Source organism: Panthera leo, chromosome B1 (assembly GCF_018350215.1).
Source record: "Panthera leo isolate Ple1 chromosome B1, P.leo_Ple1_pat1.1, whole genome shotgun sequence".
Lineage (NCBI taxonomy): Eukaryota > Metazoa > Chordata > Mammalia > Carnivora > Felidae > Panthera > Panthera leo.
In genome coordinates this window covers 77,094,371-77,119,154 of record NC_056682.1, presented here as the reverse complement: position 1 = coordinate 77,119,154, position 24,784 = coordinate 77,094,371, and the positions used below count along the sequence as shown (strand labels likewise).

Genomic DNA, 24,784 nt, shown 5'->3' with positions numbered 1-24,784 from the left:
TTTTTCCATTCCAAGCTCCTTGTAAGAGTTGTCTATATCCGTGTCTCCAGTTCTTCTGCTATTGTTTTTTTTCCAAGAAAAATATTTAATTTTTTATTTTGAGAGAGCACAAGCAGGCGAGAGAGGCAGAAGGAGACAGAGGAATCTCAGGCAGGCTCCACACTCCGCACAGAACCCAACGGGGGGGGCTGGATTTCATGACCATGAGATCATGACCTGAGCCAAAATCAAGAGTTGGACACTTAACCAAGTGAGCCACCCAGACGACCCTCTTCTATTCTTTTTTAAAGGTGCTGCAATTAGACCTTCTCTTTAACCATTCCACTAAAACTAGTTTTCATCTTTAAGAGCCCACCAATCTCTGTGTTGCTGATTTGGTGGTCACTTCACAAGGTTTGTCTTACTTAGCTGTTGGTAACATTGACACAGGTGATTCCTCTCTCCTCCCTCATCCTTGAAACACTTTCTTGACTTGTTGTCCAGCATCTACCGACTCTTGTTTTTCTTCCTCCCATTCTGGCTGCTCCTTCTCAATATTCTTTGCTCGTTTTGCTTCTTCTGTTTGACCTTACAATGTTACTGTGCTTCAGAGCTCAGGCTTTGGATCTTTTCCTTAGGTGCATTCATTGCCATAATTGATCTCAAGATTTTAAATACCATCCATATGGTGGTGAGTCCCAAATTTCTACCTCCAGCCCTTATCTCCCCCATGAAATTCAGATTTGTGTATGTCTAACTTTCTGCCCACCACCTCCACCTGGATGTTTAATAGCCATTTGACATGTAATGTTCCAAATCTGAATTCATGAGCACCCTCTCCACCACGAAACTTGTCCATTATCTTGTATTCTCTCCTATTAGAGTTAATGACAATCCCAACTTCTTAGTGGCTCAAACCAAAAACCCTGAGCTATCATATTCTCTCTTCTTTCATATCCCCTTATCCAAGGGGTAGTGTAGCCCCTTCTCACTACCTCCACTCCCAACACTTTTGCACAAACCATTCTCATCTCTTGCCTGATGTAGCAATAGCCTCCAACTATGTTGTCTATGCTTGCCCTTTTACAGTCTAGTCTAAGCATGGTGTCATCCTATTAAAAGGGAAGTCATGTGATGGTCCTCTGCTCTGAAGCCTCCAATGGTTTTATGTCTCAGAGTAAAGCAGAGCCCTTACCAATGGCTGACAGGGCCCCATGTCCTCTGCTCTGTGTCCCCTTACTTCTCTGATCCACTCTTCCCCCTCTTTTACTGTATGCCAGGACTTTTCTTGTGAATGTGCCAAGTGTGATCTCTCCGCAGGGTCTTTGCACATTCTGTGCTGTCTGCCTAGATCACTTTTCCCACGTGCTTGTCCCTTGGTCTCTTTTAATATTGTGTTCAAATGTAACCTTTGCCCGAGGCCTTCCCCAACCACCCTATTTAGTTTTGCAACACCCATCCATGTATTTACTGTTCTCCTTCTTTGCTTTATCTTTTTTCATAGCACTTACTGCCTTTTGATATTGCATAAATTTACTTACATGTTTTTATTGTGTTTCTTTTCACACTTGCTTTGGAAGGGCATATATTTTTGTCTGTCTATTGTTATTTCTTTACTAATGTTTCTATAGCATCTAGAATGGTGCCTGGCACATCATAAATGTTCAAAACAAATTTAATACTCTAGGAGGTATGTCATGTCCTGAGTCAAAATACATGTTTGTTTAAACCAGTTGTGTCACTTATTCATTTCATAACGACCATTCCTTGAGAGTAGTATTTGAGGCAAATTGGAGCCTAATTGCTAGTTATATAATTTGGTTAACTATTTAACCAAATGTGCATTCATTGCCTGGAAACTGAGTCAGAGGGAGGCAGGCATCTCTTGGAAACCATGTTTGGGAAAGCCAAACTTAACACTGACAGGTGAAATCATTAGAAGATTGATTAGGAAGATCTAAATAATATAAAACCACTGTTTTGATCTCTTATAGTCCCTAGACTTGTTAAATACTTCTTTTCCATATAATAAGGAACTTAGTGGTCTACTTTGGCATTTATTCTAATCAAATACCAACACATTTAGTAACAGATAAAATATTTCCTTGTAATAAAATCAATTGCTCAATCCTTCTAAGAACCCCATGAACTGTGAGATCTTGACCTGAGCCAAAGTTGGACACTTAACTGAGTCATCCAGGTGCCCCAGCAATGATTTTTTTTTAAACTTTATAATTATTACTGGGAAAAGAGTACTTTAAAAAAAAGAGGCCCTCATGTAGCCAGTTGAAAAACGGGTAAAAGTGGAACCTACCTATGTCCAAAGTCTAGGAGGATAGTTGTCCTCGACACTGGGATCAGCAGATGAATGTCCTCCCTGTGGGGGATCCAGTTTCTGTGGAATCTCAAAATGAGACAGTGTGTGTTGCGAGCCAGGGAGTGAAAAAAGAATATGAAATTAAGACTATACATTTAGGTATAGGGCCTTATAAGGGCCCTGAAGCCTCCTCTGATGTTAATGATCATGTTGGTGATGGAGATGAGCATTTACACCTTGAGCACTATTCCAGGCAGTTTCCATACATTATTTCCCAAGACAACCTAAGGCACGCTGTACCAGAGGTACAGAGAAGTCATGCCCAGGGTCACACAGCTGGGAAGTGGAGTTGTTAGAAGAATGACGAAGGGGAGAAATGAAGAAATTAAACTGAGAACAGAGACCTCCGTCAACCTCAGCCTTGCCACCGGTTATTCAGGGAGACATGGAAAACTTCACCTTGCGTGTATGTCCTCCACTTGACTTGTGAAACAGACATATTGATGCCAGCTCTGAACTCCTTGTTCTGTTGTTCTGAGGTCAGGGAAAGCGTGTGGAAGTGCTTTGTGAAGAGTAGAGTGCTTGGAAATGTAGTATGACAAGAAATCGATTTTCATTCCAACTCAGTATTATAGGGGAGGCTATGAATTTTGCTGACTTTTTATTTTAGTTCTAAGGTTTCTAATTTACTTCTGATGTTTCTGATTTATTTCTTGGATGTGATTTTTTTTTTTTTTTAATTTTTAGGTTACTTGTCTGCAAGACTTTTTTGGTGATGATGATGTTTTTATTGCTTGTGGACCTGAAAAATTCCGTTATGCCCAAGATGACTTTGTCCTGGATCACAGTGGTAAGGCAATTCTTTGTCTTGATAACTCTGAAATGGAGGCTTGGGGTGGTCTGGCATGTTGAAGAAAGGGGACATTGGCCATATTCTTTTTGAACTAACGAAAGCATTTGCCTAGTTGTAAAAAACAAACAAAAAATTTAATTCAAGTACTTTTCAATTTTTAGCCATTTTAGTTCTCTTTTTACTGCATTCTTTTGTCTCTGAAATGGATTTCCTGCCCTGTTTCAGAACAGGGGCTGGCTCTGCCACCATAAATATATGGATTGTATTGAATCTGAAATGGTTAGTGATAGAATTTCCATGTGCATAATTGGATACGTAAAAGGATAATAACTAAATTGTTGATAATAATTGTCTCAGGTTCTTTTTTTATCTCGTTCTGTTTGCAACTTAAAAAAAATAATGACATGCATTGTTCATATTTGCAGGAAAAAAATGAAGCTATTTTCATTGATACAATAAGAAAACCCCTTTCTCCAGAGTATGCAGTTTTCAACTTTTTAGCAATAACTCCAGTGAGTTCGAGTGTATTCATTCTGGAAAATTACTTTACCCTGTTGTCTTGAATTAATTTAAACCTATTACAGTAATACTAATTATTTTAGCTGAGAGTCAGTTTCCTCTTTAAATGAAATCATACAGACATAACATTTCCCATAGGAGAGGGATGTTAGAGATAACACTCTTGAATTTCATGAATCAGAAAAGTTGGCTTTTCAAAAATTAGGCTGATGGTATCCCCTTTCCAGTTGTAGTGATTCTGACCATCCAGAACTGGAGAAACGTATTACCAAGTAAATAGTGTGATCCATAAACTTGTTAAAATTTGAGATGATACATTTTGTGGTACCAAATTTCCTTGTGTAATTCTTTCTTGTTACTCTGTGTCAGTTACCTTGGGGATAATTCATCTACTTTGTGCTTGGGCCTCATTTATCTATACTTTTTTGTTTTTGTTCCATTTTTTCACTGCTGCCACATTTCTTTGAGGGTTCCTGTACTGTTTTATATTCTGTTGGACTGGCCCTGGTTTAAACTGGTACTACCACTGGAAAGAAGTGCAAGGAATGTCCTTTTGTATTATGTGTGCTAATACTTTCCCCTGTTCTCAGGGATGACTAAGGTTGACAAACTGTGTGTTTGCATTATCCTCTGTATTTTACATCTTCCTTGATTTTAGCTTAATTTCCATTTCGTAATATTTCTTTCATATCAATATTAGTAAATTAGAAAGCTGAAACACTTTAATACATTATATATTTTAGGTTATAAAGTTAATTTGGGTAACAACAACAAAACACTTACTGAGCACGTACTATCTACGTAGCAGTCATTGTTCTCTGTGCTTTATGTGTATGTTATAAACTTCCGCAGCCAGTTTTATCATTCATAGTTTTTGTTGTTAGCTACTGATGACCTCCAATAGTGAAAGGTGGGTGAGAGCTACTGATTTCTTCCCTCGCCAGTTACTTAACCTTCTGCATACTGGGGGTAATCGGCTTTTTGATAAGATTTTGTGAGAGTTAAATGAGTTAATATAGGTAAAGCAGTTAGTGCCTGTAATATAGTATGCACAATTGCATACTATTATGTTAACTGTTGTTGTAAATGTCATTATTGTATCACCACCATCAGGCCATAACATTAGACCTAATTCTGCCACTGTTGTATTTATTAGGGGGCAAAGTTGTTGTTGCTTTTAAAATCAGTTATTTTAATCTTAATTAAAGATTGTGTTTAATCTTAACAAAGTCCTAACTCTCCTTTTAGGATTCTGACATCTTGCATTAAAGATTCAATAAAATGCTAATGTTGTCTTAGCCAAGTAACAAAATACTCCTTTGAAGAGCTGGCTTCAGGGATGGGCTTAGAGTCCTATAATGAGGGTGTAGCATTGAAGTTCTAGTTATTGGTTCTCTACATGTGCATTTGTGCTTATAAAAGAGTGGCAGTGCCTTTAAGGTGATTCTGACTAACACACACACCACTCCTTTCAACAGTGGAGTACTTTTTAACATCCATAATGCTAATTAACTAAACTGAGGTTGCCACAGCCTCCTTCAGAGTAAGGTTTTGATTAGGGTCTTTCACATGCTAACTAGCCTCCCCTGGTGTGTATTTTCCTGATTAGTGTACTTCACATGTTAATTTATTGCCCCTGAGGTATAGATTTAAACCCAACCCACATTTTAATCTTACTGCATAAATTGAAGTATTTTAACATAAATTACAGACAATATGTTATTTAATCTAATCTTTATAACAAGTTTAGGAAGCAGATTTTATTCTTATTCCAATCTCATAGGGGAAAAACCTGAAGCTTAGAACCTAACCTAGGTCCCCCAGTTAGCAAAATCAAATCCGTGAGTCATTCAAAATCTGCATGACTCCAAAACCCATGTTGTTAGTTATTCAAATTAGCAGTGATTATTTTAGCTGTAAATTAGTTCTGGTACTCTAAATGCTATTTTATTGGGTAATTTATGGAAAAACCAAAGTTATTGTTTAAATTAGCTAGTTTCCTCATTTTTGATGCTCCATACTTAGGGAAAGTGGAAAGCAAGATGGTAAGGAGTTCCATACCCTTTCAAAATAAGATTATCAGAGTTGGGAGAGAATAATAAGATTGTAGCCTTTTGCTCTCAATGCTACTGACGAAAAAAAGAAGTTGCACATGTTTGGATTAGGTTCTGTCCGTGTGATCAAGTTAGGACATTGGGATTTCTATGTTCATTAAGAACTCTACTGCAATGATGAGGTGTGGTCTACAAGATGTGTGCTTCACTAAGGATAACCTCAGGTGTACTTTTGGGACAGTTGCTCTGTATATTAACGTTATTTAACAATAATAGGAAAATGATCCAGGAATGGTTCTAAGCAGTAGACTTATGTTCACGTGTGATCTTCCCTTGGTTAGTATCTCAACCAGACTTAATTAATGCACTTGCCTTTCTTTCTAGAATGCCGTGTCTTGAAGTCATCTTACTCTCGCTCCTCAGCTGTTAAGTATTCTGGATCTAAAAGCCCTGGGCCCTCCCGACGCAGCAAATCACCAGCTTCAGGTGGTTAATCATTCTCCTTTCAGTATTCTTTGATTATTATGAACTCCTAGTTTTTCCCATGTTTGTATGCAGCTTGGTTCCAAAACAACATATAGGTGACATGACTTTTAGAATCAAACGTTTAAGTCTGTTTCTCAGAGTTGTCATAAATGTGCCAAGACACTTGTTTGTTTTGTCCTGACATATTTTCTTAAGAACAGTCATTATCTAGAATCTTCTCCTGGTATTTACTTAGAAGTGCTTCTTCACATTGTGCCCACTGCATACTATATTTTTAACTTTGTGCTATATGATTGTGAATATTTTCTTCTCTTACTGGTTTAAAACATACATAGACACATCTAACACAGAAATGGATTTACTTGAAGAGTTTGACAGGTGTTTCCTTCTTTAAGCAATTAAATAGTAGCAAAGGTTATTATTGGAGTTAGTACTTACTTAAGAGTCAGATTTACCTGTAATTAATTTTCTTTCAGGTTCTAAACCTGTAGATTTGTCCTAATTTTGAATGCTTTGGTGCACTTTTTTAAAAGCTAAAAACATCTATCAATATCTTGATATATTCTATAAGATTTGTCTATAGTAATTATAAATAATTTTGTAATATCATTTACTATTAAAGAAGGGATTGTGAAAAACCCTGATTTTACGTATGGGAAATCTAGAACATTATGAAAGTAGTATCAATATAAACTACCTCTAGCATCAGGCTCTTTATAAAAGACTGAGTTTTTTGGACATTATGCTTTTCACTGGTTCCCCTTCAGCACCCATCCCACTTGACTTAGGTCAGGTTGTTTTACCCTTTTTTTGTATATGTGTTCAGACCTGCTGAATAACTGCTCTCCTTACTGTCTCCTCCTCCTTGTATTCACTGAATGTGTACAGTTAAGAGGGGTGGCCATCACTCCAGTGCCTACTCTGCAGCCAGATCCCCAGGTGAGCCATGATTAGTATGGCTTTGTCGCTCTGCTGGGTTTTTTTCGTTTTTGTTTTTTTGCCACATTTATGTTTCCTTTTGCTCCATTTCCATGAACGTATCTGGCTCGTACCAGTGTACATGTGTGCACTGTGGAATGCTTCACGGTGCTTAGGATGCCTCAGCCTCCTGTGTTTATTAGAAAACCGGTCGTTGTTAGATTGCCAGATGCCTCTGTATGTACTTGTAGGACAAAGTGATGAAGAAGCACACCACCTCCAAGGGCCTATCTTCTAGTTAATTTTGGAAAATACTCTGTTATTGAAAAAGTAATATGAAAATGGCCATAGAAGCAATTAAATTCTTCTGTTCTCCTTCCCCTTCTAGTCTTACCTTCCTCCCCACCCTACAGCTAATAGGCCCAAGGCTCTTCTAAAAGTATTGACAATATCAATATTTTTAACTGAAAGCATTTCTCTACCGTGGACCTTATTTCAAATCATATTATGCTTTCTGTAAAGTATCTCAGGCACAAAGAAAGCTAATATAACATGAAATTTGCATAAATATAATTACCTGAGCTTACCATAGAGTCAAATGTAGATTTTTGTCAGGTTCTTAGCTTTTGTTTTAGCCATAGGTTTACAGAGGTTTATCATAACAGTAAAATAAATAGAAGTGAGGAGAGTGATTCAGGAATCAGGTATTATAATGAATCCAGTACATACTAAACTAAAAACATGTTTCATAATCATATTTGTATAAAGAGAGATTTATTCAAATCTTTTTAACTTGGATTTGGAATGCTTACAAGTTGACTCAAAAAATCTTAACATGGCAGTACCCTCAATGTTTAAGTCCATATGTGCATTTGGGATAGTAAAGTAGATCTTAAACTCATAAGTAAAAGTTGTAAGATGTTTAAATTAGGTTTTAGAGGGCAAACAGCTTCTTTATGAGACATTAAACTTAAAAGTATGTTCAGCACAGGGCACCTGGGTGGCTCAGTCATTTAAGTGTTCAACTTTGGCTCAGGTCATGATCTCAAAATTTGTGGGTTCAAGCCCTGCATCAGGCTCTGTGCTGACAGCTCAGAGCCTGGAGCCTGCTTCCGATTCTGTCTCTCCCTCTCTCTCTGTCCCTCCCCTGCTCGTGCTCACTCGCTCGCTCTCTCTCTCTCTCTCTCAAAAATAAATACTAAAAAAAAAAAACCAAAACTATGTTCAGCACATACTGTAGTTACAGAAACCTGACAGCTTTATGTTATTAAAAGCCAAGTACCCATAAGTACAACTCACTTTTATAGACCTCTTTAGCTGTGTTATACTTGTTAACATTTAGAAAATTCTATGGGACTGATTGGAGTTTCAAACAGAGCTAGAGTAACTTTATAGACCTAATATTGTACTTTTTCTGTGTTGGGACAGAAGTGAAGTCTTCTGGTTGACTGGATTCTTCAAGAAAACTCTATCAGAATAGTTAAATAGTGTGTAATAAACAGAGAAATTCATCCAGATAACATAATTCAGTAAATATTACCATAATTTGAGTCCTAAAAATTCTCACTTTAGTTTTCTTGCTTGTAAATCTTTCAGAGTCTACCAAGATAGAAAGTATTCAAAACAAACAAACAAAAAAGCTTCAAGTTTGTTTCTTACCTTACAGTTGAGGGGAAGGGCACATGATAAATAGCCTTATGTTGGGAAAGAGAGTCTGGGGTAGTGAAGGAGTAGGAAGAGGACCAAGGTGCTGTCGGCTTGCTGCCTGCCTACCAGTTGGTGGCAGCAGTGTGAGGGGCGTGGCTACAACATGGGACTGTCTTGGGTCCCACTTACCGTCCCTAAGACTCTGGAGAAATGTGCAAATAAATGAAGTTAAGGACTTCTCATTAGGGAACACTTTTTAGGACCTTTCAAATGCTCTGGGAAACTTAGAGACCCACATATGACTTAGTATGTCTTTAGAATGAGATTATTTGGCTGGGAAGTGGGGGGTAGCACAGATATAGACATGTAGTTACTAACACCAGTAAAATCCTGGCAGTGAGTTTTATTAAGAAACTATGTCTAGGCAGGAGGTGGTGTGTTTTTAGGGAGATTGTTTGCTGTCAAGATTACATTTGCAGGAATTGATTTTTCTCTTTTAGTCCCTTTTCTGTCACCGTTCCAAGGTAGCCTTTGTTACCAGTATGGTGTCTGAATATCTGTGAAGCTAATAGCACTCATTGAGTAGGGATTGGTGACCTGACAGGTTGCTGTATGGAATGAAGAAAAAAAGGAATAAAATTCAGTCTCAGCTCACAGCAAGTTGACTCATTCATTGCCCATAATAATCTCTACTTTATGTGAATTCCTGCCACCTATTACCTTTATTTAAAGACAATTTTTAAAACAAACAACATTGAAATTTAACTTGAGAAATAACTAGGACTGCTGAATATTCTTAAAAGTTTCTAATTGCACAGTTCCTCGTGTTGTACTTGCACTCTAAAGGTGCACATGTATTAAGAAATTATAGATAACTGATAGTTATTTATGCATGAGGGGTTTTGAATTAGAAAAATTAAAGTTTGGTCAGTTAAAAGTGACTAGAAAATTTTTTCATCCATACCCAATTTTTAAAAATGAGCGATGCAGGGGCTCCTGGGTGGCTCAGTTGGTTAAGCATCCGACTTCAGCTCAGGTCATGATCTCACAGTCCGTGAGTTCAAGCCCCACATCGAGCCCTGTGCTGACAGCTCGGAGCCTGGAGCCTGCTTCGGATTCTATGTCTGCCTCTCTTGCTGCCCCTCCCCCACTCATGCTCTGTCTCTCTCACTCTCAAAAATGAATAAATGTTAAAAAAAAATTGTAAAAGTAAAAATGAGCAATGCAGCAAACAAGCATGACTTCATAGGCCTAGATGTCCTGGTTTACAGTTAACACATCCCATTACAAACACTTGTTGATCCAGGACTTTTGCCCCTACTCGAGGATGGGTGCTCACTTTTTTGAGTCACCTATTTAGGACTTTTGTCTCTACATTTTGCTTTTTATACTCATTAGCTTCATTTAAAATAGTTGTTTGCTTCCTCATATTTAAAAAATGAAGAAAAAGAAAAGAAAAAGATGGACTTTGTTTTTCTTTCCATAGAGATAAATGGTAGTTTTTATCTTTAGGCAAAGCTTTGAAGGTTAATGATAAAAGAAGTTACACACATTTCTTAGAAAAATAATTACACCAGTCCTAGACATTTACTACCAACTTTGTGAAATTACAGCAGAAATGGATCCAGTTGATACAATTAGGAATAAGCATGAGCCATGCTGAAATGTTTGACCAGCATTCTGTAGTATAAAATCCGTAAATTTATCTTCCCCTCTAAACAGCAGTGGTTAGGGGCGCCTGGGTGACTCAGTAGGTTAAGAGTCCAACTCTTGATTTTGGCTCAGGTCATGATCCCAGGGTGGTGGAATTGAACCCTGTGTCAGGCTCTGGGCAGAGTGGAGCCTGTCTAAATTCTCTCTCTCTCCCTCTGCCCCTCCCCTGCTCATGCTCTCTCACTCTCAAAAATAAATAAATAAACATTTTAAAAAGAAAAGAAAATAGCAGTGGTCATACTTTTCCTAGGTGTGCTCTAAATTGAGCTTTCAGCAATTTCAACAATAAGAAGTGTATGGAAGTTTGGAGGGGGTTCTATAAAAAATCATCAAGATTTACTAAATAATGGGAGAAATTAAACTGTGAAGACAAGAAAATAGAAGGAATTTAGAAATGACTAGTTTAGAAAAAATGAAGAGTGCCTTTTATGGCCTTCAAACAAATAAGCAGATGTTAAAAATGACCAGTAACTTTCCCTTTCTATTAATAATATACTTAGAAAATGTGTTTGGATTATTATGATGGAATTGGTTTGGAGAGCTGTAAGAACTTCTTGGTTATTCAGGTTGGTATATACCAAGAGAGTGGATATTGGAAGTTAGAGAGCAACCTTCATAGTAAAGCATTACAAATATACCGTCCATTTCATTTCTCTACCCTTGCTAGTGGGTAGGGTGTATGGACAAGTTCTCATTCACATCTCTAATTCCATAATGTTTTATATATTTGTTTATGTCACTTTTGGAGAACTATTACTGAAAACAATTTTAGTTTCACTCCTTATTTGTCTGATACTTTGTAATGCAATAAGACACATTACTTTTGCTTTTTGCTGATTTGCCATCTGCTTGGAGCTTTAAATGAATCAAAGCTTCACTGGAGCTATGTTGTGCATGTGCTTAGTGTTTTTGCACACAGTTGGGTTGTTTTGGGTTTTAATGACCTCTGTCTCCTCTGTTGTCTTATGGTCAGTTAATGGAACTCCCAGCAGCCAGCTGTCTACTCCTAAATCAACGAAATCCTCCAGCTCTTCCCCAACTAGCCCAGGAAGTTTCAGAGGATTAAAGGTATGAAATAGGATATATGGCATGTTTGTGTGGTTTTGTTGTTTTGAGATGCATAGTTTGGTAGTTTAATGTGTTCAAAGGCTCGGGTGTAATAACAAATCAAAAAGGAAAGAGTTTAGGATTTGGAGCCCAGAAGATCAGGTTTTGAATCCTTTGTTTTTCATCTTGTAATCTGGGTCATCTCACTTAACTCTTCTGAGCTCAAGTATTTCCATCACTAGAGAGGGACTAATAAGGTTGTGGTTAGGGTTGAATATATTGTGGTAAAGTATAATAAATGGTAGTTTTCCCATTATTATCAACATGGTTTGCAATGGGTAAGCCTTGGAGAACACTGTAATTCTTCTAACAATCTCATTTTGAATCATGAATTTAATATTGCTAGCTAACCTAATTTGACTTTGCAAAAGTCTAAAATAGAACGAAATACTAGCATGGTACTTATATACATATGTAGTAACATAAAAAGATACGTTCATTTTGATGAGAAGTTAGAAACAAATCTTGGGTTTTGACTGTGAGGTCCTAAAAATATAAATGGTAACAACATGATCAGCAGTTGGGTTAATAGACATTTTGTCTAATAGAGAGGGAGAAGAATGATAAATGAAACTGTATTTGCAAAATTTCAACAACATTGATTTCCCTTAGTGGTTTTCAATCATTTAAATTTATAAGAGAAAATTTGCCTGGTAAAATAGCAGTAAATAACTTGGGTTGAAGATTGAAAGTTTCCTTTTGTAGAAACAATCAAATTATCTGCATGGTAATGCACTCTAAGAATACTGAAGTATACCTAGTGCCTTGTATGTATGCGTATGTGAACTTAATTCTCTTGGTGCTTTGGTGACATTGGGAAGATCTTCATTAGGAATACATTCTCCAAAGATGATTTTGCCTAAACACTTCAAATATTGTCTGAGTGGTTTTCTTTACTTTTAAGGATGTTGAAAACATCTTTCTCATTAGTAAAATGAATTGTAAGCACCCACCACCCCTGGGTGAGAACCTGCTGAGCCTTCAGGGCAGTGAGGATCATGGGCCCCCTACTTCTCGAAGGGCTCATTCTCCACCTGATGCTAACTAAGGTTTGTCTGTCCTTCCCTGAGAATGTGTGAACACCCAAAGTGACCCTGCATGATTCTTGTGTAAGTCACAGAGATCAAAAAGAGAAATTCCTTCTGGAAAAGGACAGCTTGTCTGTTTTTGTGCCTGCTTGCCTATGTGCGTTGGCAGAAATTGGACCAAGGCTAGCAGTAAGTTTGGGATCAGCGAGTACATAGCTGTCACCTGCCTCCAAGTGGTGGAAGCTCCTTCTCTTTATCAGAAGAACCAGGCATTTTCTGAGGTGCTAAACTGGCTGAGGTCAGCTTATAATATGATTTCAGTGGAATTCTTAATAATTGAGAAAGTGGTATAAATTAAAAATCACTAATCAGCTAAGTATTTTCAACTCCCCCCCCCATTTATTGTCCCCCAAATAGATAGGAGGTGCACTGTTTTTAATTTGAGTAACTTTCAAGAGAATTAAAGTAAAAATAATCAAAGTTCTTTCACCTCTTTTCTAATTCCACATATTTTGTCATGTGTTAAAATAAAAGCAGGTGGCTCCTAGTGCTGGTAACTGTTAGCCTTAGGGCAGAGCCCACACAAGCTTCCAGTGAGTCATGTGAAGGCTGTCATGTCCTCCCCCAGACCATGGCTCTGGGCAGAGCCTCTGGCAGGTACCTGATTCTCTGCTTCCCTGGAGTTTCATTCATTTCCCTTTTTCTGTTATCTGTTGGTAACCTTTGCTCCCGTCTTTCTTTTTGGCTCATCTTCAGCTGTGAGCCTAAGGTTGTTCCTTTTCATTGGTGCCACTTATGCTCAGAGTACACACCCACCCTACGCACTTGCACACAAAGTCACACAAGATCACTCGTACTTCTGATGTGGAGGTTTGTGGAATTTTAAAAACATAGTTGTTTTTCTGCTGAGACATTAAAGTTGCTCTCATCTCTCTGAATGTATCAGAAATGGTATAGCAACCCCAGCACCTAGCACAGAGCTCCCTGCTCAGGATTACTTATTGGTACCTAAAGAGTTAAAGAAAATAAGAGAAATATTGGTTACTGCCCAGATGGAAAATGAGATTATCTGTAAGATAAAGAGTAGTGGTCTTTCTGTTATTCCTGGGAGCCTCTGCCTTGTGTGAAAGGAGGTCCCCGTCCTTGGATTGCCCGTGAGATTTACCTGGGGACTTGCACTCCAGTGAACACAGCCAGAAGGAAAGCAGCAGGCACAAAGCAGTTTATTAAGGTGGAAGCACACTCAAGTGGGAGAGCGCAGGCATGTTCTGTGAGGTGGAACCAGCCCCTAGGTTGCTTAGGGATTGGATATTATTGGGTCTTTCTGGGCAGGGAAGAGCTGGTGTGTACAGTGGGGTGATCTCTAGTGGAGGCTGCTTCCAATCATTTGGGGATTCCTCCTACAGGTTGAGAGGGGGAGTTTTTGACCCTATAAGGTTTGTATCTGGATGGTCATAGCAGTCTTTCTTGTGGAGGGGGGCAGTACCCGCAATGCAGATCCATTTAATGAGTCTAGAGGTTACCCTGGAGCAGAAGCAGAAGAAGAGAGCCCATGCTTGGTACCTGTGGCTCTTGAACGGTCAGCCCCAAGGTCTTGGAAGTCACAAGGTCAGGATGTTGTGTCCCAAGCTTTTGATGTGTGACCTGTTTATCACCATCCTTGCCTTCAGGTCAAGGACTTTGGACTCTGTCCTGGCCTTCCTTCCACTGTTCAGATCTGGCTTTTATGTAACATTTTCATGATCCCACCCCCATCCCTCCCAAACCAACTTTGTTTCACACTACACTTGAGGCCTGTGGGCTTCACTCACAGCTTTGAGACCTCCCCTGTGTTTTCTTTCTATCTGTTAAATAAGGACATTTCATTTTAAATGCCCTCTAAAATGCTAGGATTATAGTTCTTTTAAGTTGGCAAGAAACCCACCTAGGAAGCTGGGGAGTCTTTCTCTTCTCACTTTAAAGCTGATACAGAATTACCAAATTTTACATTAAACGTTAGCACCTAAAGGAGTGTCTGCCACACTGACCAGCTTTTAGGCCACAATGCCAAACTGCCGCCTGGGTCATTCCTTGTGGAAACCTTCCGTCATGACTGTCCCCAGCGATCTATGGTACTGGATATTGTCATAGGCATGAAGACCTGCCTTTGAAATACTGCAGCTTAGTCATGTTACTTACTGTACGAAATACACTGATTTTAATGTCTGTAAGCGCTAGTCAGCATCTGTCCACGTTTGCATTATTTTCTCTATTCAGTGACATTACAAATGGAGAATTACAGATAATTACCATGTGTTAGTGCTCTGCTTTTTTCTTCCTCTTCATTTACAAAGGCTTATTAAGATCAATTAAGAGGGATTGTCTGACAATGGAGGACTGTTTTTCATAGGCAGGAACTATTTATCCTGGTTAGAGGCTTTAATGGCTTTGGGGATAGATAATCTTTTTCCAGAGAATCAGAATTGACAAAAACAAGCAAACCACACCAGGACAGCATGTGCGGGAGCTGTCACTCCTATCTCTCTATCTGCCAGGACGAAGCTTTTGCCAGAATTTTTTTTTTTTTATCTGGGTTTTGCTAAGTTGGGAATTAAGCAGAGTCAAGTCTAGATAAGCAGAATTTGATATTCTCTTAGAACCTCCCCATCTTTATGCAGTTTCTGAGAATCATTTTAGTGTTTTGGTGGGGACTTTGGATGAACCGGAAATGAAAATAGAGTCATATTGTGATGTTTAATCTCTGACCACAGAGTGTCCCTGGCTGTTTTTTGTTTGCTCATTGAAAAAGAGGAGAGAAATACAGAAGCAACCCACCTCTCCACAAAAAACTATTCAATTTCCTTGTAATACTCTTTGAGGAAGACATTTCTGCTCCATTCATGTGCATTTATAAAAGATCATGCTCTTTGAAGGGCTGGACCAAAGCCAAGAGAGGAAGCAAAGCTTTCTCCAAATTGTGAATTTTTTTTTTTTTTCAGGATGGAAGTGTAAGAAATAGGGTGGCAACCAAGCAATTGAGGTCCTTTTAAACCTAAAACAAAGATGTTAGGGTAACTGAGAACTAGTTGTACTTCGATTATCCGTTTTTGGTATTGCTAGTTCCCTGAAACTTACAATGTGAAAACAAAATAATCTCAGATCTGTAGTTTCATCTTCATTTTATAGATGGGGAAACTGAGATTCAGAGATGTGAAGTAACATGCTCAGGGTCTCAATGGCCCCTTGGGATCTCTGATCCTTTCAGGGTCTCTGTCTCTAACCTCTGACTTTCCCTCCATTACTGGAGGATCCTCCTGAATGACTGCAGCCCAGGCATCTTAGGAGGAAGTTGGTATGATTATTATGGAAAAGCTATGCACAGGTCTTTTAGGAGGGGTTAGTGCTGGGGATGACTTTCTTACTGAGTATCTGGGTTTAGATATGCATAAATGCTCTGAATAAAAATGGGTTGAGATATCAGAAAAGGAATGGGGTTGGGGGTGGTTGGGGAAAAGGGAGAGGCAGTCCTGGGGTGGGGGAGAGGTAGATGAAGGGAGGTAGAAAGATAGAGAAGTACCTAGCACTTCTACCTGACCCCATGAAGCTTTAGTAAAATGACAAAGTTCACAAGAGGTTAGGGTTATTGGTTTTCTTTAAGCCAGAAATCGAGCTGAGTATTGTCAAGATTGACATAGGCTGGAACAAGATAGTGTAGTCCAGGCCCAGCAAACACATGGGTACCTGGATATGAGATAATGTTACATGGTGGTCCTGTCATGGAAGCCACATTGCGAGGATAGTAGTGTAAATGCGGTTTGAAAACAGAGCCCATGCTTATCACCATTACTAGCCTCTAAAGACTCAGTGAGAGGGGCGCCTGGGTGGCTCAGTCGGTTAAGCGTCCGACTTCGGCTCAGGTCATGATCTCGCAGTCCGTGAGTTCGAGCCCCGTGTCGGGCTCTGTGCTGACAGCTCAGAGCCTGGAGCCTGTTTCAGATTCTGTGTCTCCCTCTCTCTCTGCCCCTCCCCTATTCATGCTCTGTCTCTCCCTGTCTCAAAAATAAAATAAAAAATGTTAAAAAAAAAAATTTTTTTAAAAAAAGACGCAGTGAGAAAGCAAGGCCAGTGTATTAAACAGATGACTAGAAACAACGTGGTTAGACCAAAAAGTCATAAAATGAGTTGCTAGGGCTACTTAGGAGGTCTCTATTAGACCATTTCCCCAAAACCTAGTCTGTAGGTAATAGAACTTGGTTTTCCTTTTGTATAGATTTAGGGAAACTGGCTTTCCTAGGACAAGACCACTGGTGGTGGTGGTCACCTGGGAAGGAGGTAGTTCTGCAGGCCAGAACCAAGCTGCCTTCATGACACATCAGGCTTTATCTTGACCCCAGGCTACCTACTACAGTCAGACACTTGGGGAAGCCCAAAGGCCTTTTTAGTAAGGCCAATTCATGCCAGGTTGTACTAGGCTTTTGTTCTTCTTTAGTCCTCCTTAATAATTAAAATTTTCTGTGAGTGTTTCAGTTTGAACCAGTTAAGCTAAAGGGAACCAAGACAAATCTCTTGCCCACTCAGGCCAGAGGATTAAGGCAGATGCGGCAACCCATAGTATGTAGTTACATAGAAGGACAGTATCAAAGAATGAAGCCCAGAGCTCATTTGTGCTTAGATGCCTCCATTTGGAGAAGGACATAAGATAGTATAGAGGTTAAAGCATGAGCTCTGAAACTAGAGTTTCTGGGTTTGATCTTGGCTTGGCCACTCACTAGCTGTATGATCTCCAGTAAGTCATATCACCCTTATCTGTGAGAAAAGGACTAATAGGACCTAGAACACAGGGTTGGCATTAATTAAATATAGGGAAAACGCTTAGAATAGCTTTGCTGTTCTTTCTTATTGTAAGCCTTGGGATTTCCAGGTTCAGCGTTCATATGAAGGAAGTTTTACCTACAAAGAAAAAATTTAACAAGCAGTAATATGTAAGAAGGGAAGAAGAAGTGAGAAGTCAGACTTCAGATTGTATTACCTCCTCTGCTTTTCTCTCTTATGAATTGCCTTCCTGACTCTATCCTTCATCTCTGTTTTCCTGTCCTCTTTATATAGTCTGACTCCATTAGTACTCTGTGAGGCAACTTAGTAACAAGCTATCTCAAAATTTAGCAGCTTAAAATAGCCATAAAAAATTGTCTCTGGGTGCCTGGATGGCACAACTGGTTAAGTAAGTGTCAACTTCGGCTCAGGTCATGATCTCGCAGTTTGTGGGTTCGAGCCCCATGTTGGGCTCTGTGCTGACAGCTCAGAGCCTAGAGCTTGCTTCGGATTCTGTGTCTCCCTCTCTCTCTGTCCTTCCCCCCACTCACATTCTGTGTCTCTCTTTCTCTCTCTGAAAAATAAATAAACATTAAAAAAATTAAAATAAATTATCATCTTGCATAGTTCTTGTGGGTCAGGAATCCAGGAACAGTTTAACTAGGTGGCTCTGGCTTAAGATCTTTGATGAGCTTGTAGTCAAGGTGTGCACCAGAGCTAGTTACCTGAAGACCCTGCTGGGAATGGAGGACCTCCTTCCAAGGTGACTCACTCATGTGGTGGCAGGTTGGTGCTGGCTGTTGGCAGGATGCCTCAGTTCCTCGCCATGTGGACCTCTCCATAAGTTGGCTTGAGTATCCTCAGAACATGGCAGCTGGGTTTCTTCAAAGCATATGATCTAAAAGAGAATGCCATGCAGAAGCCCTCCTGTCTTTAACCTAGTCTTGGAAGTCAGACGCCATCATTTCCATAAGAGCTTAGTAGTCACGTGTCAGCTCAGTTCTGCATGGGAAGGGTCTGTATTAGGGCATGAAAATCAGGAGGTGAGGCTCAGGGGAACCATTTTGGAGGCCACACCTATTCTCTCTGCTTTCATCTCTTTATCAGCCACCCAAAATTTCTTTCTTAGGCTTCCCCTGTTCCCTCAATAGGTTCTGTCCATTCTCCTTTTTGAGGGCCACAAACGTCTCTCTCAGTATCAGTGTTGCTGCTTTTCTCTTCTCCCAGTCTTTTGTTCCTACTGATCACTCCCTGCCCATTCTTTTATCTCCCCTTCAAATTCTAGAATCCCACCACCACTGATGTTTTCTTCTTAATCCTCATCTTCCTCTTGTCCTCAGCCCATGATCTCCTGTTTCCTCTGCCCAAGCTCCTCACAGTCCCTTCGATCTAGCTGATAACTTTCCCTGTGGGAATATTTTCTGTGCTTAAATCACAGCATTTTCTTTGGGACAGATAGGCAATAAAGAGTACTAAATGTGTCATCAGCTGCCAGATGGATGAAGAAAGCATTTCCCTGGAATTTCATTCATCACCCATGTCCCAGTTTAGGATTTTCAAGGCTGTAGTAACTTAAGGCTTCAGAGTCAGGGGCACATCTGTGGACACTGAGGGATAAAATGTCTCACATTTTGATGCTGAAGTGTATGCCCAGAGGCTGTCTACTGTGAGTATTCTTGTTGGTTGAAAGAAGAAAGGAAAAAAAAAAAAAAAGTACATTTGGAACACTATCCAACATCTTGAGATTATAAACCGTCTGATGTGCTGATATTTTATCTGATGATGTCTCCTGGGTCTGCTGGTGGTGAAAGATTTTCCAGATTTGTGAAGTGTGATGAAAGGGCTGGTAGTATCTCATACTGATTGGCAGAGCTAAAATGCAACTCTCTGACCTCCTGAACTTCAAAACTTCTTTTCGAAGCTGTGAAATGTAAATCCACAGTAGCCGCTGACCTTAGACGTTTTTGCTTTTCCCTGGAGCTTTGGTTTTTCTCTGGTATTTAAAGCTAGTTAATAATCTTCAGTACTGAGAGACTGACTACTTTTATACTTTTTATTACCCCGAAATGCTGGGTGGTGACTTCATCTCTGAATGTAATTGATTTTGTAGACAGAAACAAAAACAGAAGAGGGACTAAGCAGTTTTGAAGACTTCAGTGGCCTAACAAAATAAATCATCATTAAGAATCTCAGACTGTTTCAGGACGGCGATTTGCACATTGTGGTTGCTCAGTAAATAGAGGCATTTGGTGGGTAAATCGCTCAACTGGGCTGAAGCCCACCTTTGTGGGGCTGGAGGGAGAGTTTGCCGAGCAAATCAGTGTATAAATAGGATCAATTTTAAGAATTTTATTTGAATATAAGCAACTCCTGTGTTAATCTTAAATGCTCCCTTATTCATGAAAGTGAGCCATTAGAAACTCTTCTTGGTAGTATATTAAAGATAATTGGATGGAATTAAGACTTAGACGTTGTAGCATTTAAATTGGTCTGTGCTGGTGACTGACTGTGGTAATTTCCATAGTTTGAGCTGAAGAGTCAGGCACCTCTCCTAGCACCCTGGCATCCTAGAAATTGGTGAGACCTCACAGTGAAAGCATACAGACATTTTTAGCAGGTAGGCATGGTTTACCACATGTCTGTTGCTTAAAAATCCAGTAAGCAACAATTGGTATGAAAGGCTCACTGGTAAGGATATGCAGAGAATCTATGCTGGTTTTGGTGGACCGTGTGGTCGACTGAGATAGCAGGGATACTCAAAGGAACAGACAGCCCCTTTCAGAGACTGTTGAATTGTACATGTACAGGCTGTGTGTTCTCTGTAGTCGGACAATTCACTATTTACCACTATTAACCAATCACAAATATCAAGCACCACTAATTTTGCCAAATGAAAACAAGTCTAAGGTATGGCTACAGATAAGAATACATTTTGTATATTACTAGCCTTTAGGTATTGATTCACATTAATTGTTCTCATATCTCATTACTAATAATGAAGTATTTCAGAGTGAATTATCACAAATCCAGTATAAAAGTGATAAAGATTTCTTGTTTTTATTTTAATTCTTAAAATCCAAGTGTAATTAACATGGTGTTACATCAGTTTCAGGCATACAATATGATGAGTCAATAATTCTATTACATTAATCAATGTTCATCACAGTAAGTCTACTCTTAATCCCCTTTACCTGTTTCACCCATCCCCCTACCAGCCTCCCCTTTGGTAATCACCAATTCTCTTTATTTGAGAGTCTGGGTTTTTTTTGTCTCTTTCTTTCTCCATTTGTTTTGTTTCTTAAATTCCATTTATGAGTGAAATCATATGGTATGTCTTTCTCTGACTTATCTCACTTAGCATTTTACCCTCTAGATCCATCCATATTGTTGCAAGTGGCAATATTTCATTCTATGACCGAATAATATTCCATTGTGTATATATATACACTACATGTTCTTTATCCATTCATTTATCATAGATACTTGGGTTAATTCCATATCTTGGCTGTTGTTAACAATGCTGCAGTAAACATAAGGATGCGTATATCTTTTTGACTTAGTGTTTTCGTTTTCTTTGGGTATATACCCACTAGTGGAATTAATGGGTCATGGAGTAATTCTGTTGTTGTTGTTGTTGTTATTATTATTATTATTATTATTATTAGAGACAGTGGGAGAGAGGGGCAGAGGGAGAGAGAGGGAATATTAAGCAGGTTGTATGCTCAGTGTGGAGCCTGATGCAGGGCTTGATCCCACAATCATGAGATCACAACCTCAGCTGAAATCAAAAGTTGGGCGGTCAACCGACTAAGCCACCTAAGTTCCCCTATTTTTAATTTTTTAAGGAATATCTATATTGTTTTTCACAGTGTCTGCACCAGCTTGCATTTCTACCAACAGTGAATGAGGGGTACTTTTTCTCCACATCCTCACCAACACTTGTTTCTTGTGTTTTTTATTTAAGCCATTCTGATAGGTGTGTGGTGATACCTCATTGCAGTTTTGATTTGCATTTCCCTGATGATTAGTGACATTGAACATCTTTTCTTGTGTCTATTGGCCATCTGTATATCTTCTTTGGAAGATTTATGTTATTAAATGCATTTTTAATTTAGCATTTATTGTAATTCATACTGGCTTTCTTTTTTAATGGAATTGATGTTTTTAAAATATTAAATCCACAAAAATGATAATGGAAGTAAATCTATTTACAAGTAGTACCTAATATACTGACTTAAAACAATCTTCAATACATTTCAGAGGTTATCTTTTTAAAGAAAAAAAATTTTTCTAAAGTTCTCTTTATATGAGGAAAGGCTGTGAATTGGTACATTATTTGAATAAATTATAAGGATGTGACTATAGTTCTGTAATCTGAAAGCACATTCTAAATATACCACAATGAATATTTTAATGAGTGGGTCTTATACTGGGTGGCATCCCTATATTAATTTTATAGCCTTGGAGGACTTTGTGTTCTCAGAGGAGGGGACATTGTGAGAATAGCCAAATAGCTCCTGGGCTCTGGAGTCAGATCTGGGTTTAGATTCTGACTCTGCATTTGCTGTGGCATTTGGGCAAGTTATATAACCTCTCTGAGTTTTGGTTTCTTCACATATCAATGGAGATTATAATACCTAATTCATAACATATAAGGTACTCATTTTAGGACTTGCCACAAAGTAGGCATTCAATAAACTGTAATAAGTGTCTTCTTTCCTTTTCTTACAAAGAGAAAGTTGTTCTTTGGCAGTAGATAACTTGCAATGGTTAGATTGTTGGATGAGTGACAGAGAGAACTTAAGGTGGCTGAAGAATTAAAGTTGCTGCCAGAACCTTCCTCCAAAGAGGTTCTCAAACTTGGCCACACATTAGATCATCTGTGGAGCTCAAAAAAATACAGATACCCACACTCTACCCCAGGGATTCTTTACTCTGGGTTGCAACCCAGCAATAGAAGATGCTGGATCATCCCAGGTGATCCTAATGTACAGCCAAGGCCAGAGAAACACTGCTTTACAGCAACAGACAGACCCTGAGGGTTATTCTGTTCTAGAGTATGAAAGTGTAAGAATTAGATTCCTAAGAAGGTTCTTGCGGACAAAGAGTTTATTGCTGGCCAAATTCGGCCCACAGCCTGATTTTCTAAATTCAGTTTTACTGGAACACAGCCACACACTCCGTTTACATGTGGTCTGGGGCTGCTTTCATTCTACAATAGGAGAGCTGAGTAATTGTGATAGAGACCATACCACAAAGCCTAAAACATTACTCTGTAGCCTTTATTTTTAAAAGTTTGTTTGTTTATTGTTTATTTATTTTTGAGAGAGAGAATATGCACAAGCAGGGAAGGACAGGGAGAGAGAAAGGCAGAGAATTCCAAGCAGGCTCCATGCTGTCAGTGCTGAGCCAGACACGGTGGGGCTTGACATGAGGCTTGAACCTGTGAATCTTGAGATCATGACCTGAGCTAAAGCTAAGAGCTGGACACTCAACCAACGGAGCTACCCAGGCACCCCTACTCTCTAGCCTTTTGCAGAAAATATTTCTGACCCCTGCAGTAGGCCAATTAAAAATTGAATCAGGGTGCCATTTCCCAAGATGCATCAAGAAAGTCGACTCATTATACAATATCTCCTAGATTCTGCTCAAGTGTTTCCTTTTATTAAAAGTCAGAATTAAATAGTGTCCAGCATTATACTCGAAACTCAATATGCTATAATCCATTGATATAGTCATTTCTACTTTTTTTTGAGAATTGCCCATTTTTGAATAAAGCTTTACATTTTTAGTGTAGTACCTAACGTTTCTCTTTAAATTTTAAGTTTTGTGGAAGTTGTAACAATCTACTTACCAAAGAAATTTAACGTAGGACACTCTGACTTGATTTCTTACCTAAATGTAGAAAGCTGAAATGTTACTGATTTAGCATTTACTCAGTCAGCCATGAATGCTTTTTTTAATGGTGCTAGCAGTTGAGAACACCTTAGACTTTTTCTGCTCTATTTTCAAGTCTTTTCAAGTTTTTAAAAATTTTTTTAAAAAATCTTTATTTATGTTTGAGAGAGAGAGAGAGAGAAACAGAGTGCAAGTTGGGAAGTAATGCAGAGAGAGGGAGACAGAATGCAAAGCAGGCTTCAGGCTCTGAGCTGTCAGCACAGAGCCCAACATGGGGCTCAAACATACGAATTATGAGATCGTGACCTGAGCCGAAGTCGGATGTTTAACCAACTGAGCCACTGAGGTACCCCAAGTCTTTTAAAGTTTTCAGCAGAACTGAACAAAATAGAAATAGACTCATAAGTACAGAGAACAAACTGGTGGTTGCCAGAAGGGAAGGGAATTGGGAGATGGTGAAATAGGTGAAGGAGATTAAGAGGTAAAGTATAAGCTAGGAAATATAGTCAATAATATTGTAATAACTCTGTATGATAACAGATAGTAACTGTACTTATCGTATTGAGCATTTTATAATGTATATAAATGTCAGATCACTATGTTGTACACATAAAGCTAATGTAATGTTGCACATCAACTATACTTCAGTTAAAAGAAAGAAAATAAATATACATATATATATATCTTTAAAGTGCTTAACCTAGTGCTTTTCAGTAGAACATTCTGAGATGATGGGAGATGATGGGAAATGTCCGTATCCGCATTGTCCAATACAGTAGTCACCAGACATGTGTGGCTGTTAGGCACCTGAAATATGGCTAGTGCAACTGAGGAACTGAATTTTCTTAAAATAAAAAGATAAGATAGAATAGAATAAAAAATAAATAAAATAAATAAAATAAAATAAGATAAAATAAGATAAAATAAAATAAGATAAAATAAAATAAAATAAAATAAAATAAAAATGTTCTTAGCAGAAGCAGGTTCTTATGTGTTTCCTTTCCTTGGTTACTCATAAAAATGGACCTGCTGCTGCCAGATGGGGCCGTGGAGCCTGGTCACATAATGTTCTCAGAAACATCTCCATGGTCTTTTACATCCCCTTCCCTCCTTGACCAATCAGGGCCTCATTAGGAAACATGCCCCCCCTGACTCCCCACCCCTAAATATAATCACATCTTTTTGAACCAGTTAGTAATTATAGAAGATAATCTTGAAAGAGCCCAGATGCTGCCATCCATTTAGGCTTTATTGAGGAGGATCTCGCTAACATGAAGCGTGTAGGCACTTCTTTGTGCTGTCTCAGCATCATAGTTGCTGATGGAAGCATAAATGCTCATTAGCATTTTAAGAGATTTTAATAAAAATTGTTAGTTCGACAATAGGAATGGGACAGGTTTAATCAAGAACACCAAATTTTAATCTCTCTGGTGCTAATTCAATCCTTGCTTCAATAAGAGAATAATTCTTAAGA

General features: G+C 38.7%; 1 protein-coding gene across 7 annotated transcripts in view; it reads left to right on the top strand.

The window, feature by feature from the left end:
• DCLK2 (doublecortin like kinase 2) overlaps positions 1-24,784 on the top strand; it is a 151,109-nt gene that overhangs the window by 88,420 nt on the left and 37,905 nt on the right. For 5 of the 7 annotated variants that reach the window (XR_006201680.1, XR_006201679.1, XM_042935324.1 and 2 more), the window contains exons 3-5: positions 3,044-3,146; positions 6,107-6,208; positions 11,460-11,554. Coding sequence is in view for 5 of the 7 variants with exons in the window: in XM_042935324.1 (XP_042791258.1) it covers positions 3,044-3,146; positions 6,107-6,208; positions 11,460-11,554 (300 nt within the window). In the remaining 2 variants the exon portion in view is untranslated. Of the gene's footprint in view, positions 1-3,043; positions 3,147-6,106; positions 6,209-7,096; positions 7,148-11,459; positions 11,555-24,784 lie in introns of all 7 variants that reach the window. The other 2 variants (XM_042935328.1, XM_042935326.1) reach the window with 1 other exon arrangement.